Source organism: Sminthopsis crassicaudata, chromosome 6, assembly GCF_048593235.1.
Source record: "Sminthopsis crassicaudata isolate SCR6 chromosome 6, ASM4859323v1, whole genome shotgun sequence".
Taxonomy (NCBI): domain Eukaryota; kingdom Metazoa; phylum Chordata; class Mammalia; order Dasyuromorphia; family Dasyuridae; genus Sminthopsis; species Sminthopsis crassicaudata.
In genome coordinates this window covers 39728266-39746989 of record NC_133622.1, presented here as the reverse complement: position 1 = coordinate 39746989, position 18724 = coordinate 39728266, and the positions used below count along the sequence as shown (strand labels likewise).

General features: G+C 39.9%; 1 protein-coding gene and 1 long non-coding RNA gene across 2 annotated transcripts in view; one reads left to right on the top strand and one right to left on the bottom strand.

The window, feature by feature from the left end:
* Window positions 1-496: 496 nt before the first annotated feature.
* Window positions 497-5651, bottom strand: LOC141546764 (uncharacterized). The gene is made up of 3 exons (XR_012483416.1): window positions 5570-5651; window positions 2576-2816; window positions 497-821 (listed from the first exon to the last, which is right to left on the bottom strand). It is a non-coding gene; the product is annotated as an uncharacterized LOC141546764 (long non-coding RNA).
* Window positions 5652-15838: 10187 nt separating this feature from the next.
* The window catches only part of CHIC2 (cysteine rich hydrophobic domain 2), a 36638-nt gene continuing 33752 nt past the window's right edge, over window positions 15839-18724 (top strand). Inside the window, exon 1 of the mRNA XM_074275520.1 lies at window positions 15839-16320. Within this exon, the coding sequence (XP_074131621.1) occupies window positions 16202-16320 (119 nt within the window). The 5' untranslated portion in view covers window positions 15839-16201. The remainder of the gene's footprint in view (window positions 16321-18724) is intronic.

Genomic DNA, 18724 nt, shown 5'->3' with positions numbered 1-18724 from the left:
CCTACATTATGGAAACAACATTTAAAGATAAAATTGGAAAGAGGACAACAAAATGATGAAAAATGGAAATGATCTGTCAAAATTTTTTTGCAAATGTTTTTTTCCATTGATGACAGTGATGTAGTTTACATTTGTGCTCTAGTGATCGAATGAAAGAAAAGGCATTTATTAAGGGCTTAAAGCTTAGCAAAGTGTAAAGCAATGAATGGGCAAAGAGCCAGGAACAAATAAAGAACTCAAACAATCCTGCTCTCAAGGAGCTAACATTCTACAGGGGAAGACAACTCAGAAAAAGAGAAGTCAAATGAAAAGGATTCATAGTGCTTAAGGCATAGCAGAAAAACAGATGTTAATGTCTCTTCTTTAAAGCCATTTCCACTGTTAAAATCATCTGGTAATCAAAATCTGACAAAATCAACTGATAAAATCAGTTTCTGATGTTCAGCCATTTAATGGTAACCAAGGACTTCGATGGTAAGAACTTTCTTTTCTGGGTTTTTAGTTGCTATGACTGCAATACTTATAGGAGCAGTAGCTGGGCTAGATTTTCACAGAGATTGGGCTGTAACATTGCTTTACCCCAAGATTTTGGGGGTTTGGAGTCCTGGAGTCACAAAGGATACGGTACTTTTTCTCTTTCCTTCAGTGTGCCTTGATGCTTCAGTCACTTTGGCCCGCCTGCAGGTGACAGTTGTTTGGCAATTGGTGGGGAAGTTTGGCCATTTCTTAATAGGACTTGCTCCCTGGATAATGGCTTTGAGGGCTGGGCTGCCACACCCAAGACTCTGTATTTATTTTTAACAACACAATTCCCAAATGTGCTAAATGAGGAAGCAGAAATGGTATTAAAGAAAACAAGATGGGAAAAATAGAAACCAGACCAAGTGTATATTTGAGATCTGTGATCCAACTAATGATTTTGAGAGTGTTAGATAACTTTAAAGATAGTTAAAAAAGAAATATCAATTTTTTTGGGGGGGGTATCAGTGCAATTTGAGAGTGGGAGAACAAGCATTTACTTAGTACCTACTATGGGTTAAGTGTCATGCTAAATGCCTTACAAATATTATCTCATTTAATCTTCACAATAATCCTGTGAAGTGGGTGCTCTTATTATTCCCATTTAACAGTTGAGGAAATTGAGATACATAGAGGTTAAGTAACATGGCCAGGATCCCACAGCTAGCAAGTATTTGAAGCTGAATTTGAACTCAGAGCTTCCTGGATCCAGTCCCAGTCCTCTATCTACTTTAATAGCACCAAAATGCCTTGTTATTACTACCAAAAATAAAGCAATTAAGAAAATATCAATAATTATTGACTCACATGTCTTCTTTCCTGTCTCTACAAAACTTTTATGAGCACAATGTATATACATATCAAATATCACCTTTATAAAAATAGGCTTTCTTAAATAATGTTCTATAGCAAATTACATCTTTATAGTCATACAAATGACTGAAAGGTACAAAGAATACAAGTTCCCATGATATATATTGCTTGTTTACCATAAGAAAGCATTTAATTCAGTAGAGCAAAATATTATTCTCCTCTAAAAGGGTGTTTCCCATGCATGTGTTAAAAATCATACACGAATCCTTGAAAGACACAGGACCATAAATAACTTTGGTTGACTGCTTTCTCATTATTAATATCGAGCAAGCAATAAGTCATATCATATTCTTGCCAAATGTGTTTTCTTTATTCAGAAAGTGATGATGAAGTGCTGCTATTCGTGTCTGACATTACTCTGCTCACTTCAAGTCTTAGAATACTGCAATACTGCAAAGATTTTAGTCTACCTATCCACTCAAGAAAAATTGTAAACATTGAATTTAAAATTTTACATTACATTTACATTACATTGATTTTAAATGTTTACATTAAATGTAAACATTAAATATTGTTCCCATGTATAGTCAGAGAGTTGAAAGAACTAATATATCAGTTCATTAATTTTTTCATAGATTATGCATATGACCAATAATAGGGCACAGAAATGAACAGGAAAAAAGGGACTAGATTGCATATAAAAAATTGTATTGTGCTTATGGTGACCTTAAATTTTCATATTTCATATAAGAAATTCTTCTGGTGATATATGTGACCCCCACAAAATGAATAGATAGGTTATAGGTCTGAGTGGACCATAGCATTTGCCAAAAGAGAATCATGCACAAGTATTAATGAAGAATGATAATATAAAAAAGATTTATGATCAGAAAGATAGGTAAACTGTCCATGTAATTGGAATGAGATAACTAAATGATGGACTCTGAATGCTGTATCAGTATCTTACACGATACTAAGATATGTGGAGAGATGCCTATAACAGCACATTGCATGACTCCTTTGAAAGTCATGTGGCAGGCCAAAAATACAAAATGAAAATGTATTTAGGTGGGTGAAATTTGAATTATGGGAAGGATTTTCCATATCAATGATATTGTATAGTTTTCAAAATATGGCAGTATTTTAGTCAGTACATGTCACTTTCAGGTGGTAAGCTGATTCAACTTTCAACTGAAACTTTTCTCTAGAAAGTTACCCATATCTCCTATTTTCCAGTCTTTACCTTTCTTGCTATCTCCAAAGCATGTGCATTGTTGACAAGTGTTCTTTATCTTGTATTCTTTCTCCTCTGGGCTCCTTGGTTCTCTCCTTCTGTCTGCTGATTGCTCCTTCTTAGTTTCCTTTGCTAGCTAATCATCCATGTCATGCCAGCTAATTGTGAGTATATTCCAAAGCTCTGTCTTGGGTCCTTTTCTCATCAACTCCCACAAATTCAATTATCTCTGTACAGATGATGTTCAAATCTACTATCCAAGCAGACATTTAGAGTTAAAGATCTGAATTTCAAGGCGTTCAAAGTTTGATATAGGCAAAAGAGAATTCATTATCTATTTCCCCAAACCCAACTCTTTCCCAAACTTTATTACTATCGAGGGTAGCGGCATCCTTCCAATGTCCCAAGTTCAAAAACACAGGATCTATGTCTTATTCTCACTGATCCTATGTATCCAGTTAATCACCAAATTTAAGTTTCTTTTCCTACAATATTTCTCAGATGTCTTCTTTCCATTCAGCACAAACAGCATTGTAGTTCAAGTCCTAGTAACACTTAGCTCAGATTATTATTTCTATATCTATTATTTCTTTCCCCACTCCAAACTACCATATACATTAATTCCCAACATGATTTTCCTAAATCAAATTCTGATCAAGTCACCTTCTGTTCTTTTTTCCCCCTGAGGCAATTGGGGTTAAGTGACTTGCCCAGGATCACACAGCTAGGAAGTGTTAAGTGTCTGAGCTCAAATTTGAACTCAAGTCCTCCTGACTTCAGGGCTGGTACTCTACCCATTGCGCCACCTATCTGCCTCCTCACCCTCTGTTCTTAATAAATTTCAGTTTGGGGAGCAGCTAGGTGGCGAAGTGGATAGAGCACCAGCTCTGAATTCAGGAGGACCCAAGATCAAATCTGGTCTCAGACACTTAACACTTCCTAGCTATGTGACCCTGGGCAAGTTACTTAACCCCAGGCTCAGGGAGGGGGAAGAAAGAATTTCAGTGGCTCCCTCTGATAAAATATAAGCTCTTTTTGGAATCTTTAACAAGCTGATATTTTACTTCTCCAGCTTCCTTACATATTACTCTTCTCTACATACTCTGTGGCCTAGACATTTTGCCCTAATTGCTATTTCTCACACAGGATGCTTGATCTTCCAACTCTGCCTTTGCACTGGCTGGCTGAAACACTCTCCCTCCTTACCTCTGGCTTTTGGAGTCTCTGATTTCCTTAAGAATAAGCTCAAATACAGCAGTCACCAAAACCATTTGGTATTGGCTAAGAAATAGACCGGTAGATCAGTGGAACAGATTAGATACAAAGGACAAAAAAGGGTACATCTATAGCAATCTAATCTTTGACAAACCCAAAGATTCCAACATTAGGGATAAAAATTCATTATTCGGAAAAAACTGTTGGGAAAACTGGAAATTAGTATGGCAGAAATTAGATATGGATCCACACTTAACACCATATACCAAGATAAGATCAAAATGGGTCCATGATTTAGGCATAAAGAGGGAGATAATAAATAGATTAGAGGAACAGAGGATAATCTACCTCTCAGACTTGTGGAGGAGGAAGGAATTTATGACCAGAGGAGAACTAGAGATCATTATTGATCACAAAATAGAAGATTTTGATTACATCAAACTAAAAAGTTTCTGTACAAATAATACTAATGCAAACAAGATTAGAAGGGAAGTAACAAATTGGGAAAATATTTTTAAAAACAAAGGTTCTGACAAAGGTCTCATTTCCAAAATATATAGAGAACTGACCATAATTTATAAGAAACCAAACCATTCTCCAATTGATAAATGGTCAAAGGATATGAACAGACAATTCTCAGAGGAAGAAATTGAAACTATATCCACTCACATGAAAGAGTGTTCCAAATCACTACTGATCAGAGAAATGCAAATTAAGACCACTCTGAGATACCACTACACACCTGTCAGATTGGCTAAGATGACAGGAACAAATAATGACAAATGTTGGAGGGGATGTGGGGAAATTGGGACACTAATACATTGCTGGTGGAGTTGTGAAAGAATCCAGCCATTCTGGAGAGCAATCTGGAATTATGCCCAAAAAGTTATCAAACTGTGCATACCCTTTGACCCAGCAGCGCTACTACTGGGATTATATCCCAAAGAAATACTAAAGAGCGGAAAGAGACATATATGTGCCAAAATGTTTGTGGCAGCTCTTTTTGTTGTAGCTAGAAACTGGAAGATGAAAGGATGTCCATCAGTTGGAGAATGGTTGGGTAAATTGTGGTATATGAAAGTTATGGAATATTATTGCTCAGTAAGAAATGACCAGCAGGAGGAATACAGAGAGGGTTGGAGAGACTTAAATCAACTGATGCTGAGTGAAATGAGCAGAACCAGAAGATCACTGTACACTTCAATGCTGTATGAAGAGGTATTCTGATGGAAGTGGAAATCTTCAACATAAAGAAGATCCAACTCACTTCCAGTTGATCAATGATGGACAGAGGTAGATACACCCAGAGAAGAAACACTGGGAGGGGAATGTAAATTGTTAGCACTAATATCTGTCTGCCCAGGTTGCATGTACCTTCGGATTCTAATGTTTATTGTGCAACAAGAAAATGATATTCACACACATGTATTGTACTTAGACTATATTGTAACACATGTAAAATGTATGGTATTGCCTGTCGTCGGGGGGAGGAAATAAGGGAGGGGGGGTAATTTGGAAAAATGAATACAAGGGATAATATTATAAAATATATATATATATATATAATAAAAAAAATTAAAAAAAAAAAAAAAAAAAAAAAAAAAGAATAAGCTCAAATACCACCTTCTTTAGGAGCCTCTCCTGTTCTCTTTAGCTGCTAGGACTATCCCATCCAAGGTAACCTTCTGCTGACTTTGTATAGATCTTATATTTCCTTTTTTAAATGGGTATGATATTTCTACCAATTAAATGTAAATTCTTCAGGAATGAGGGCTCTTTCATTTTTACCTTATTACCCCCAGTGCCTCAAGTGGTACCTGAACTATTCTTCTGGTCTAGACTTGATCTAGGCTTGTGTGGTAGTTCAGACTTGGAGGACAGAGAGACTGGACTTCTATATCATATAACATTTAACAATAAATTTATGTAACAATAGTATGGGAAGATGATGCAATAAAGGCATATAGCATTAATTCACTTCAGCTACCTATACCTCCACTCAACAATGCCTCATGAGAAGGGCTTTTTATATCTCAGGTGACTAGGAAGCTAGTCAGTAGTTTGGGCCCAAGTCCCTTGAATTAATTAAGTCTCAAGGATGACTTCATTGCCTCTTTATTAGTAATTGACACCTTAGTCAAGGTGTTAAGAATGTTGCTCTTACCACATTCATAATAGGTTAGCTTATTATCTCAGCAACAGAGTTTACATGATACCTAATGGCTTGGAAAAATCCATATATCACCTTAATAATCTTATTATTAGGAGTGGCCTAGCTCTGGGGAAAAGAGACACAACTTAATTCTTAGGTATACGCAAGAGTAGTTCACTGTGGAAAGTTGCTTGAGATGAATTCAGTGAGCTCAGTTTCCCAGCATGATATGCCCACATCAAAGAAGGGGCTGGGCAGGATGAATACAGAGAGGACTGGAGAAACTTACATGAACTGATGCGGAGTGAAATGAGCAGAACCAGGAGATCATTATACACTTCAACAATAATACTACATGATGGACAATTCTGATGGAAGTGGAATGAGAGGATCCAAATCAGTTCCAATTGATCAGGGATGAACAGAACCAGCCACACCCAATGAAAGAACACTGGGAAATGAGTGTGGACCACAACATAGCACTTACACTCTTTCTGTTGTTGTTTTGCTTGCATTTTTGTTTTTCTTTCTGGGTTATTTTTACCTTTCTAAACCTGATTTTTCTTGTATAACAAGATAACTGTATAAATATGTACACATATATTATATTTAACATATACTTAAAAATATAACATATACTTTAAAATATTTAACATGTATGGGACTGCCTGCCACTTAAAGGAAGGAGTGGAGGGAAGGAGAGGAAAAATTGGAACAGAAGTGTTTGCAAGGGTCAATGTTGAAAAATTGCCCATGCATATGTTTTGTTAATAAAAATCTATAATAAAAAAAAGAAGGGGCTGGGGTTTTTAAGCAAAGCATAATTGCAGTAATTTGAAGGAAATGTGAGATGTGCAGATTTAGAGACATATCCTTCCTAAATGTTCATGTGGACTATTTGTACCCAACCTGTGGTGGCTTCTGAGATATTGGCTTGATTTGCCACAGTCAGACACACTGAACATTGAAGTCAACATGTAATTTTGTTGTCTTTTTGGTCATTTGTCATTTTGGTGCTCTTTGATTACAAAGGACAGAACAAAAAAAATGATCATTATTTCCTGGTATTGTTACTTACCTATTCCCATGTAGAGTCTTCTGGCAAGCATCTCAGGATAATAACAAGACATTAACATGCAGTATGGAGAAAATGAATATTTGATTTAGAGATTGATTAAACTGGGGTGTGTAAATAAAAAAAGAGTAATCTTATTTTTGGTACAGTATCAGTTAGGAATTTCTAGCTGAATAGTAGAAACAGAGAAAGGAACATAAGGCAGTGGAAAACAGGAGGAATTCACGTTCCTGTGTTGGACACCTAAGCTGGATCCTGTATGTTATTGCTCAGGGTTAGAATAATATTAACAATGACATATTTGTATGATTTTTTTTTTAAGTTTGTAAATGTATTTCCTTGTGAGGTATGTATTGAAAAGATTGAAAGTCTTGAAGAATTGAAGATTGAAACTCAAGTCTTTCCTTCAAGTTTGGTGCTTGTGAGGGATATAGAAGACCCTTACCCAAAATGACTTCTCAGAGATCACTCAATAGAAAGCAGAAAGGTTGTTTATTAAAACCTTCGGAGGATGAGCTATTTCATCATGAGATAAAAGAAGAAAGCTCATGATAGAAGGACTAAAGAAGTAGTAAAGATACACAGCTTTTATACAAGAGATTACATCACAAGTTAGAGAGCATTGAGAAGTGGGGAGGGGGAAGGCATCTAATTGGTTGTTGCTATCTGGAGAGATTGGAATGGGAGGTTTCTGTTTCCCCCAAAATCACCTGATTTCTAAGAAACAGAAACTCAGGCCTTCAGGCTTCAGATAGACAGTGGTCAAGCTAATAGACTAAATATCGATAAATGTCAAATACTGATAAATGTCATTAGCTCAGGTTGAGTAAATATGTTTATAGCTGGCAAGGCTCAAGTAAATATGGGCCTGCATATATTATACAGGTCATAGGGGAAACACAGAAATAATGAAAATAAAATACAGAAAAAGAATTCATTTATTCCTGTTTTTCACCTTATCTCTCTATTCTACACAGTGCTCTTCTAAATATATATTATTGTCTTTCTGGCCAGAAAGTCTGGGTACCATAGTTTGATGACTTCTTCTTCCCCATATAGTTATTCTAAATTATTAGGAAGACTTCCAAAGTCTTAGACACCTTTTATTCTTCTGCCAGGAGAAAAGTGCTTAAAGTTTATGTTTACTTAGAGGATGATCTTGGGAGAAATACCCCATTGCCCATAGAAGGCATCTGGGACATTCATAGAAGCCCAGATACTTTCAGGATACAGGAATGATAATGAAGACCTTCTGAGTTGAGACTGATGTTGAATTGCTAATAACAAGCAAAATGGCTTCTCTAGCTATACTGGGAGGCAGAGGAAAATGAAAGAATCTATAGGACCACTGATCAGAATCAATAATAATGGTCAATAACAATGGCAGGAAGAAGGCAGAATTACTCAAATTCTTGTACTTTATTTGAAGTACAAATTCACAATATTCCTGGTGGTTAATGCACTCAGTCACACAAGACTAAAATACATGAGGGGTTAGAAAGTGAGTTTTCACTCCCCAGTATTTTGTAGCAAGTGTATCCCATGGTCTAGAACTGCCAAAAACACAAATGAAGCGTTTGTAAAATTAATCATGTAAGACCCATGATTAACTCTCCTTAATACCTACATTGATTGTACCCTCCAGTATATAAGGGAGATGTTCAATATCTTTACAAATATATTATATGCAACTAGGTGGTGCAGTGGATAGAATACCAGCCCTGAAGTCAGGAGCACCTGAGTTCAAATATGGCCTCAGACACTTAATACTTCCTGGCTGTGTGACATTGGGCAAATCACTTAACTCCAATTGCAAATATATATATATATATATATATATATATGTATATATATATATGTATGTATATATATATATACATACATATATATATATATATACATACATATATATATATATATATATATATGTATAGTGATGGTTAGGTGAGCATGACACTATAGGAAATCCTATAAAGTTGTTTAACCTATTTTAATGGAACATTTAAAGGACAATAGCTATAAAAAGCATAAATAATTCAACTTCTCTGCCCACTTTAAAAAATCTGGGTATTTTTTTCTTTTTCTTTGAATTTATTATTTGATATTTGTGATGACAATAGCAAACAAGTAAGAAGGATTTATTGCTAATATACTGAATGACAGAGGCAGGATCTAAAAAGATTTTTACTGATTTAAATATTAAGGGGAACTAAATAAAATGAAATATAATAAGGATAAACATAAAGACTTATCCGTGGATGCAAGAAGTTAACTTAAACAGAAAATAAGAAAGACATTGCTAGATAGCAATAAACTTGATAAAAATCTGAATATTTAAGAGGGGCTTTTTATAATTCCAATAGACTTGTGATGGAGAGAGCAATCTGATCCAGAAAGAGGAGTATGGGGACTGGATATGGATTATAGCATAGTATTTTCATCTTTTTTAATTGTTTGCTTTTTTTTTCTTTCTCATTTTTTTTCTTTTTTGATCTGATTTTTCTTATGCAGCATGATAAATATGAAAACACTAGAGAAAAAGTGCACCTGCTTAATATATATTGGATTACTTGCTGTCTAGGGAAGGGGTAGGAGGAAAAGAGGGAGAAAATTTGGAACACGATTTTGCAAGGATGAATGTTGAAAACTATCATTGCATATATTTTGGAAAATAAAAAGTTATTGTTAAAAATAAATTTCAGACTAAATCTAATATTTTAGCCTGGAGGGGAGGAAGAAGGGCTTTTTAGATCAACATAAGTCAATAATATGATATAGTAGCCAGAAAGATGAATGTGGTCTCGGGATTCATTGAGAATGAGACAATGAGATAGTTCCACTATATCCACTTCTGGTTAGAATACATTTGGTATATTAGGATGGTATATTTAGGATAGGTATTGGATTTTAGAAAAGACACTTTTATAAGCAAAAGTGTCCAGAGAAAGGAACTAAGGTAATGAAGTACTTCAAATTCATGCTTTGTGCTTGGCTAAAGGAAGTCAAGATGGTAAGTGTCTCTGTAGATAGAGAAAGTTATTAAATTCAAATCTGGCCTCAGGTACTTACTAGCTGTTTGTATCCAGGAAAGTTACTTACCCATTTTGCCTTAGTCCCTTATTTGTACAATCTGAGTGAGAGAGGAAAATGGCAGACCACTCTAGTATCTTTACCAAAAAAAACCCAAATGGGCTCATGAAGAGTTGTACACTATTGAAATGTCTGAACAACAGCAACAAAATACATATTAGGGGAGGAATAATTGATTTCTGACTAATTGATTTCTGTTCCCCCCTACCCATTGCTATATCTGAAGACAACGTCAGATAATAAAATGTTTAGATTGTATTTATCTAATGTCCAGTTATCCTTTTATGAAGTGTGAACATTTTTATTCCACTGAATTAGAATGTATACTGCTATTTGCCAGGTAATAATTTGTCATGCCCCTGATGGTCCCTGAAAAGGATTGAATTTCTCTAGATGAGTTTTAGATGGGAACATCCTAGGGAGGAGACCCTTTTTGTCTAAACCAGATGGGAGATTAAGAGACTATTCTTCACCCCTCAATAGCAATGACATTTAGTAGTAAAGCTAAAGCTATTTACCCAGTAAATGATATCGTATCCAGTAATTCAAGAGTTTGTTGGTTGGCAAGAGTTGGAGAGCAATGAAACATATGCTCAGACAGACATCTAGGTTTTCATTTGAGGATGGGAACAGCTCCATGTGATATCCTTGACAGCAGGAAGAAAGTCAAACATGAGAAAGAACACAAACCAGATTGAGGATGTGGGGATGATTTCATGCGAAGAGAAATTATATTGGGCTTCCTAATAGAGGAAGTACAAATTGACTTGGCTACATGTGTGCACCACTTCCATTTTCTCCAAGTATATGCCCATTCTTGGTCTATATTTATTAAAGGAGTATGTGCCTATATCCTGGGCTTATTGTTGGTGAGAGGGAATGCTTACTCTCCACTACACTTAATATGCCATTTCAGAAAAATGTCTTTGCTTTGTCTAGTGGCTGACTACTAAAGACAAGCACACCAGTGAAGGCTCATGAACAATACTGGATACCAAGAACTTGGGAATAGTAACTGCTTTTTGGATACCTAACCTATGAATGAGAGTACACTCAGAATTGCTCGTAAATATTTGAAAGGTAACATTGATGAGGTCAGTGGTAGTTGTGATGAGGTACAAGAATTGGGGTGGGAAATCCCCTCTAGTCCGAGTTGCAGGTCCAATGCTAAGAAGAAGAGAGTTCTTAAGTTGCTGGTTGTTTTTGATTTTTTTTTAAATCCTAGAGGGCAAGAAATAAGAAAAAAGGAGTAGAAGTAGACTTTGTCAGTAAAATCTTCTTAAACAATTAAAGATATCCCAAAGTAGAATGGGCTCCCTTAGAAGGCAGTGGGTTTCCTTTTCCTGAGAGGTCTGAAGAAAAAGCTTGAGTGATTACTTATATATGTATTAAAAGAAATTTTTTTCACATGTAGGTTGGACTAGACAGCTTACTGAGGTCTCTTCCAATTCCATAATTTATTAAATCTTTACTATATAAGGTAATCTCTTTGTCCTCATCTCATTTTCCTTTTCAGTAGGATGGCAAGATAGAAATATATGTATCCATAAGTGCTTTAGAGAGACATAGAACAAAATGCTATACCAACTTTGGGAGTGTGGATTAAAGATGGGTGAATGTGGAGGAGTTGGCAATTGGGTTTGCCCAGCTAACTCTTCAATTCCCACCAGCTGCACTCTTTAAATTCATCTTTCTCCTCCCCTTGCTTTTCCAGTTCCCTTTGGTACACAGTCTTCTCTGGATAGATTGTAAGTTTGGACAGACACTAGTCTTTATCTTATTTGTATCCCCAGGATTTAGCAGAATACCTAGCACATAGTAGAGTATATATATATATATGTATGTATATTGTGTTTGTGTGTGTGTGTGTGTGTGTGTGTGTGTGTGTGTGTGTGTGTATGTTCTGTATTGTTTTAAGGGATGGATAGAATTCTTAGGTGGAAAGGGACAGGGAAGATGTGCCATTCAGAGTAAACATCATGGGCAAAGGTCTAGTATTTTTCTTCAAATTAGTGTTTTTGTGAAATTTAAAAGAAGGCTTTTAAGAGAATTCAGCAATCTTTGTACTTGAGACCTAAATTTAAAATGTTTGTGATATGCAAAGTACCTTTACAGATAAATGTAAGTTTTTCTAGATGAGTTTTGTAAATTTAAGAATAGATTGAAAACATGAGCCATTGTGAGTATGGCCAGTGCTTGATATGTGATTTCCCCCCCCCCTGAGGCAATTGGGATTAACTTACCCAGGGTCACACAGCTAGAAGTATGAAATGTCTGAGGCCAGATTTGAACTTAAGTTCTCCTGACTTCAGGGCTGGTGCTCTATCCATTGTAACATCTAATTGCCTTTGATATGTATGATTTTTAATGAAGGGAAACAAGATGGTTCCAGATAACTTATGTAAAATGAGATAATTATAAAAACCAAATGTTAGCTATTATGATGTTGTTGGTGATGATGATGATTATGATGGTGACTTATCCCTAACATCATTGTTTCTACTGTCACACCTCTATTTGGCCAGTGATTTATTTGCTGAGATAAGTCAGATGAAATTTGATATTACAACTAATTTTGTAGATTATAAATATGGATGGAAAAATAAAGTCAAAGAAGGTAATGACTCTGTGCTAGGCAGTTGGTAATAATACTGGCATTCATTCCTTGATGGAGGGAGTATGAGTTAGGGAATGGTTCTCTTGAACTCATTTTGTTACCTGTATTCATTCTAGTTATTATTGTCATATCTCCAGCCCACTTGCTCATACATTCCTTGAAGATAGAGACAATAAAAAATTGCTACAAATGCTAGTCAGGTTTTTAGGTCTGCCCATCATTCATCCATGATATAGCTGAAATAGTATATTGTTCTTGTAGGTCAACAACATTATGGGTTAAATATGTTTTTGGTTATTCTAGCATAATTTGATAGACTTGTAATATAATATTTGTAATACTGTTCCTATAGGAAATATAATTTTTTAAGATCATACTAGGTTCCTCATGTCTTCCCTTCATCATCATCTTTCTTGAAATCCTGGGAAAAGTAGTTGCAGTAGCAATAGATAGGAAGGGATGTTGACAGATATGTTGCTGATAGAGAATTTCTTTTATCTGACTGTAATCTACTAACTTTTTTGCCTCCCTCTGCCTTACTTTACAAAACCCCATTCTTTCATCAGCACCCTGACCTCTATCCCTTGGTCCCTCAACTTTGTCCCCAGTGCTAGCCACACGTTGAAAATCCTTCCCATCTTGACCCCTTGGTAAACCAACTAAACTCTTTTTTTTGAATCCCTAGCCCTTTAATTAAATTGCCAATGATGCCCAGCTAAGCTTCAGCCTTGAATCGCTCCAACCATTCATCATCGTCTGTCTTACTAAAAAGTGGAAAAATTACACAACCGTTCCAACTGAGTCCACTACAAATTTGGAGTCTGAACTGGGACCTTATTGCTACTAGACAATTCTATTATACCCTCCTTACCAACTCACTATCCGACTTTGCACAGCAGTTCTTCCAAACCGTTTCTTCCTTCTTCAAGCCTCCCATGGTTTCCCTTTCTCCCCACTCTCTTAGTTGAGAATCTCGCCTCATATTTCAGAGAAAGAGAACTGAGGCCATTTACCATGAGCTTCTCCTTCCCTTTTCTTCCTTATGTCCTGTTCTCAGGTCCTGTTGGTCAATCTCTCTCTTTTACCCTGATTCACATTACTACTTACCAAGGCTAACCCAGCTCCTAATTGTGATCCCATTCCTTCCTATGTCTTCCACGTACTGCTCCCTCTCGTCACCTCCACTTTTTCACACTTTCAGTCTCTCCTTCTCTACTGGCTCATCTCCTACTGCTTATAAACATATGACTACGTCTCTCCTATCCAGAAAAACCCTTACTTGGCCCTTCCCTCCCTGCTATTATCCTATATATCTCATCTGCTCTTTGTAGATAAACTCCTCATAAAGGCCATCTACAATGGCCTCCGCTTCCTCTCCTCCCCCCTCTTCTCAGCCTCTTACAATCTGAATTTCTGCCTTATCGATCCAGCAAAACCGCTCAGAGATTGCCAGTGATGTCCTCTTCTCACTCTTCATTCCTCCTGACCTGTCTGCAGCCTTTGATAGTGCTGATCACAATCTCCTGCCGACAGTCTCTGCCCTCTGGGTTTTTGAGACCCGGTTCTCTCCTGTTCTTCTCTTTATCTGATGGCTCCTTTTCCACCTAATTCCCCAGACCTTCTTCCAGATCACATCCTCTACTTCAGGTGTCTCTTAGGGCCATACTCTCTTCTCCCTTTACACCAGGGTTCTCAAACTATGACCCGCGGCCCGCCGGGTCATGGCCAATGGGCCGAGGGGCGGAGCTTTTGTTTTGACTAGAGTCCGGCCCCCCACAGTCTGAGGGACAGTGATCCGGCCCCTACTTAAACAGTTGGAGGACCCCTGCTTTACACTACTTCACCTAGTGCTCTCACCAGCTTCCAGGGATTTAATTGATCTCTGTGCTGATGATTCTCAAATCTACCAATTCTATCCCAACACCTGCTAATGACGTCTTAAACTCAAAGCGGAATCGTTATCCCCCCCTGCCCCCAATCTTCCCTGCTGTAGAAGGCAACACCATCCTCCCCATCCCTCAGGCTCACCACTAAGTTGGCCTTCCTAGCCCTTCGTGCCCTCCCCTCCCCCTCATCACACCATTCCTCGCCCCTTGCCATACACTCTTCTTCAGTGATACTGATCTGGGTATTCCCAGAACCAGACACTCCGTCTCTCTTGAATCTGAGCGTTTTCTCTGCCCGTTTCCTCCTCCACTCTTGACTGCTGGCCTCCCTGGTTTCTTTTGAGAACCATTACCTTCCAGAAGCTTCCCCACACCTCTCTCTCCCTCTCGCTCGAGGTGGCGTCTGCCCGAGTATATTGTCTGCAGGTCGCCTCCCCTTTGGCCTCCTCTTTGTAGCCCAGAGTCTAGCACGGTGACCGACACACCACAAACGGTTATTGATTGGCTGAGGTAAAATGGACCGGATTTGGAGGTCGGAGGGAAGGAATCGAGGGGGTCCCACTGACGGACACTGGGAGGTCGGACGGAGGAGCTTCGGGAAGGACTTATTGAGGGACCTGCCCAGTCTCAGAGCTGGGAAGATATCCGAGCATGCAAGCGGAGCCTTCCTCTGAGCCCTATACTTATTCCCCGCCACAAACGGGGGTTCTTCTCCGGACCTGCCGGCGGGTGGCTGGCCAGGGGCGCTCCCGCTCGGCGTCCCCGTGAAACTTGCATTAACTCAGGAGTCTGTACTTTTCTCCGGGGGATTCTGGGGGTTCGGGTCAGGGGCCCCCGGGGCTGCGTCTGGGCCATCAGAAATCCGCCGGATATCTGCTCCGGGGATGAGCGCACAGCCCTGGCTCCGGCCCGCCGGGCTCCAGGCGTTCTAGTGCGGTCGTGTCCGTCGCCCCCGGGAGGCGCGCTTCTCCCCCACTCCCCACCCCCACCCTGCGATGTCAAGGTGTTCCCCAACTAGGCAATGGCAGCGTCTCCTCTCCTCCTTTCCTCTTGGGAAGGCAGAGTCCGAGAAGTCTCCCGCTTTTTTGAAAGCAGGAGGACACCGGGTAGGGATTTGGCCGCGCGCCCGACGAAAGGGAAGGATGACGTGGAGAGCGAGAATAGGGAGCAGCCGCGCGCCCGCGCTCGTGCCCCCGCGCGCGCGCCCGCCTGCTCGTCCCCCGGCCTTCCAATTCGCCGAGTCTCGCGATGCTTTAGGCCGCAGCTCCCGCTGCGGGTGGCTCCGCTGTTGCTGTGGTTGCCTTAGTTGCTGCGGCGGCGGCGCCGGTGGAGGTGTCGGCCCCCGGGCGGATGTTGACATTGTGTGTTTTTACGGCTTGACGGTAATGGCGGCGGCGGTGACGGCCGGGACTCTGTCTGCCCTGCTGTAGGCCCCCCTCCGGAGAACCAGCGAGGCAGCAGAGCGAGCAGAGCGGCCCCTGAGCGCCGGCCGGCCCCACTCTCTCTCCCGTCCCTCTTCCGCCGCGCTCTCACCCCAGCCCCGGGACTCCAGCCCCCCGCGGGCCGGGCCGGGGCCGGGGAGCGCCTGCGAGGCCTCAGCATGGCGGATTTCGACGAGATCTACGAGGAGGAGGAGGACGAGGAACGGGCCCTGGAGGAGCAGCTGCTCAAGTACTCGCCGGACCCCGTAGTGGTGCGCGGCTCCGGGCACGTCACCGTGTAAGGCCCGACGGGGGGCGGGAGCGGCCGGGCGGGGGGAGGGGCGGCCAGCGCCGGGGTGCCCAGCTGAGACGCCCATCCGGGGCCTGGGACCCGGGGTCGGGGGAGGAGGGGGTCTCGGTCTCTGTGTCTCTGTGTCTCCTCTTCCTCTCCGCATCCCTTCTGCGCAGGCCTCCCGGGCTTGGAGTCCCGAAAACCCAGCAGGAGGGAGGGTCCCTCCTCTCCTCGTCCCTCTCCCGGGTCCCTCCGTGCGTCCGCTTCCCCCCCGGGGCTTTGCCTCCCCTAACTCGGGGTTGTCTCCCTCCGCGCCCGGTGACATGCCGCTGGGCTGGGCAGAGGTGGACGTAGCGCAGACTGGCCATGGGCAAGGATTCCCGTCCGAGAGGTGGAGGCCCCCGGAGCCAGGGCCGGTGCTGGCTCCTCGGAGCAGGTTCGCGGTGCTCCCGCACAGGCTCCCAGGAGCCCGAGCACCCGGGATGGGAATGAACACGCCGCTTAAAACTCGGGGAGGGGGGGATGTCCGGGCATTGGACAAAACGGCCAGTTTAGAGGGAGGCAGACGGGCTATTGCGCTCCGGTACCTGTGGCTCCTTCCTCCCCAGCCCCGCTCTGTCATCCAGCCCCTCCTGAATCTCACTTGTTTAGGTTTGACTAGAAACCGGCAAACATTAACATCTAGGTATTAGGGAAACAAGAAAAAAAAATGAGGGTCATGACTAACAGAGGAATGTGAACGCTTGAACCAAATAATGAGCTGTCCGGAAGTAGGAAGTTTTGTAATGTTTCTTTGAAAAAGTACAGTTATGTGTACACTTGCAACATTATTTGTATTCCTTTCGTTACACATCAAATGAGGTGTTGTGAAACAGTGCAGACAGTCGGCGCTTAATAATGAATGAATAACTTCTTGTCTCAGATCCCAGATTCAAGTGCCGAGTTTATTGGTGAGCTCTTAATTTACTTTTTACATAACTTCATTGCAAATCAAATGAAATGTTGTAAAACAGTGCACACAGTAGGCACTTAATAATGAATGAATAACTTCTTGTTCACTCAGATCCTAGATTCAAGTGCCGTGTTTAATTGGTGAACTCAAGTGCCTTTTATGTAACAGTTCCTATTTAGTGATTTGTATATTTTAAAATAATTAAAAAAAATAATCTAGTGAATAGGGTACTAACTTTAACTGTTAGCCAAATAGATTTCAAACATATCATCAGAGAAAATCACCCATTTCTCAACAAACTACTACTAGTGAGGGGTGCCTGTGTAATATGCTGGGTTCTTTGCACCTATTAGTTTTACAGAATATAGATATTGGATAGGAACTGTCACACCCCATGCCTGAAACGCCATTACACTATATGCTTTTCCACAGTTAATTGTGAATGAATTAGCTAGCACACTAACAAAAGTAATACGCAGCAAATTGCATATATAATAATGACTTCTATGTCACATCACAGGACATCTTTAATATTGCAACTTCTCGACACTTAGAATAACTCATCATTTTTTAAAAGGCTATTAACTTTAGAATCTTTTCATTTTTCCCAGACTGTCATATAGCTTTCTAGTTTACAAGTCATTTTGCACATCATCTCATTTATTTCTCACAATAGTCTTGTGAGGTAGGCAGATATAATTGCTCAGATTAATGGCTCCTGGATTTTTTTAATATCAAGAGTCCACTATTCTGTCCTGCCTTAAGGATTTCCTTGATTCATAATTGTAGTAGAATAAATTCTCTTACAACTGGCAGGCAAGAGGCTAATTTGGTTGAAAGAAAAGAAAGATATGTTGGAGGAAATGGTTAAGTTCAGGCAAAATAGGTGATAAATATCGATTAAATATTGACTGCTTGGGAGCTATCAGTAAGAGGGTCAAGAGCATAGGTTCTGAAGAGGAAGTTTATTTTACCAGAAAATAGCAAAGCAGTTCTAGATTGGAAATCCATGTGCCCTGGAGCCTCCAGAACTCTCGTGGTTCTTCTTGAGTTAGTCTTTATTAACATTTTGAGGAAATTTGATTTGGAAACATACTTAGGAAGTAGAACTATTATTGCCAAGTATAAAATAACTCACTAATATTATGTCAGCTAAGTTTTAGCTTGCTACCTGTAGAAGATAGTTAATAAACTTAAATTGAGTTTTTAAAATACTTAAGTAGTTCCCTCAAGACTCAGCTTTGTGTTACCTCCATTGAGAGATGCCTTCCTGATCCTTTTTTTGCTCCTTGTATGTTAGCATAGTTTTCTGCCTCGTGTTACTTTGTATTAACTTACCTATCTATGTTGTATTCCCCAGTGGGATGTAAGCTTCTTAAAGCATCTCAAAATTTCTTTAGATTGTCTTTGTCTCAAGGATCAAGCAAAGAATCATAGGCATTTGCTGAATATTTCATC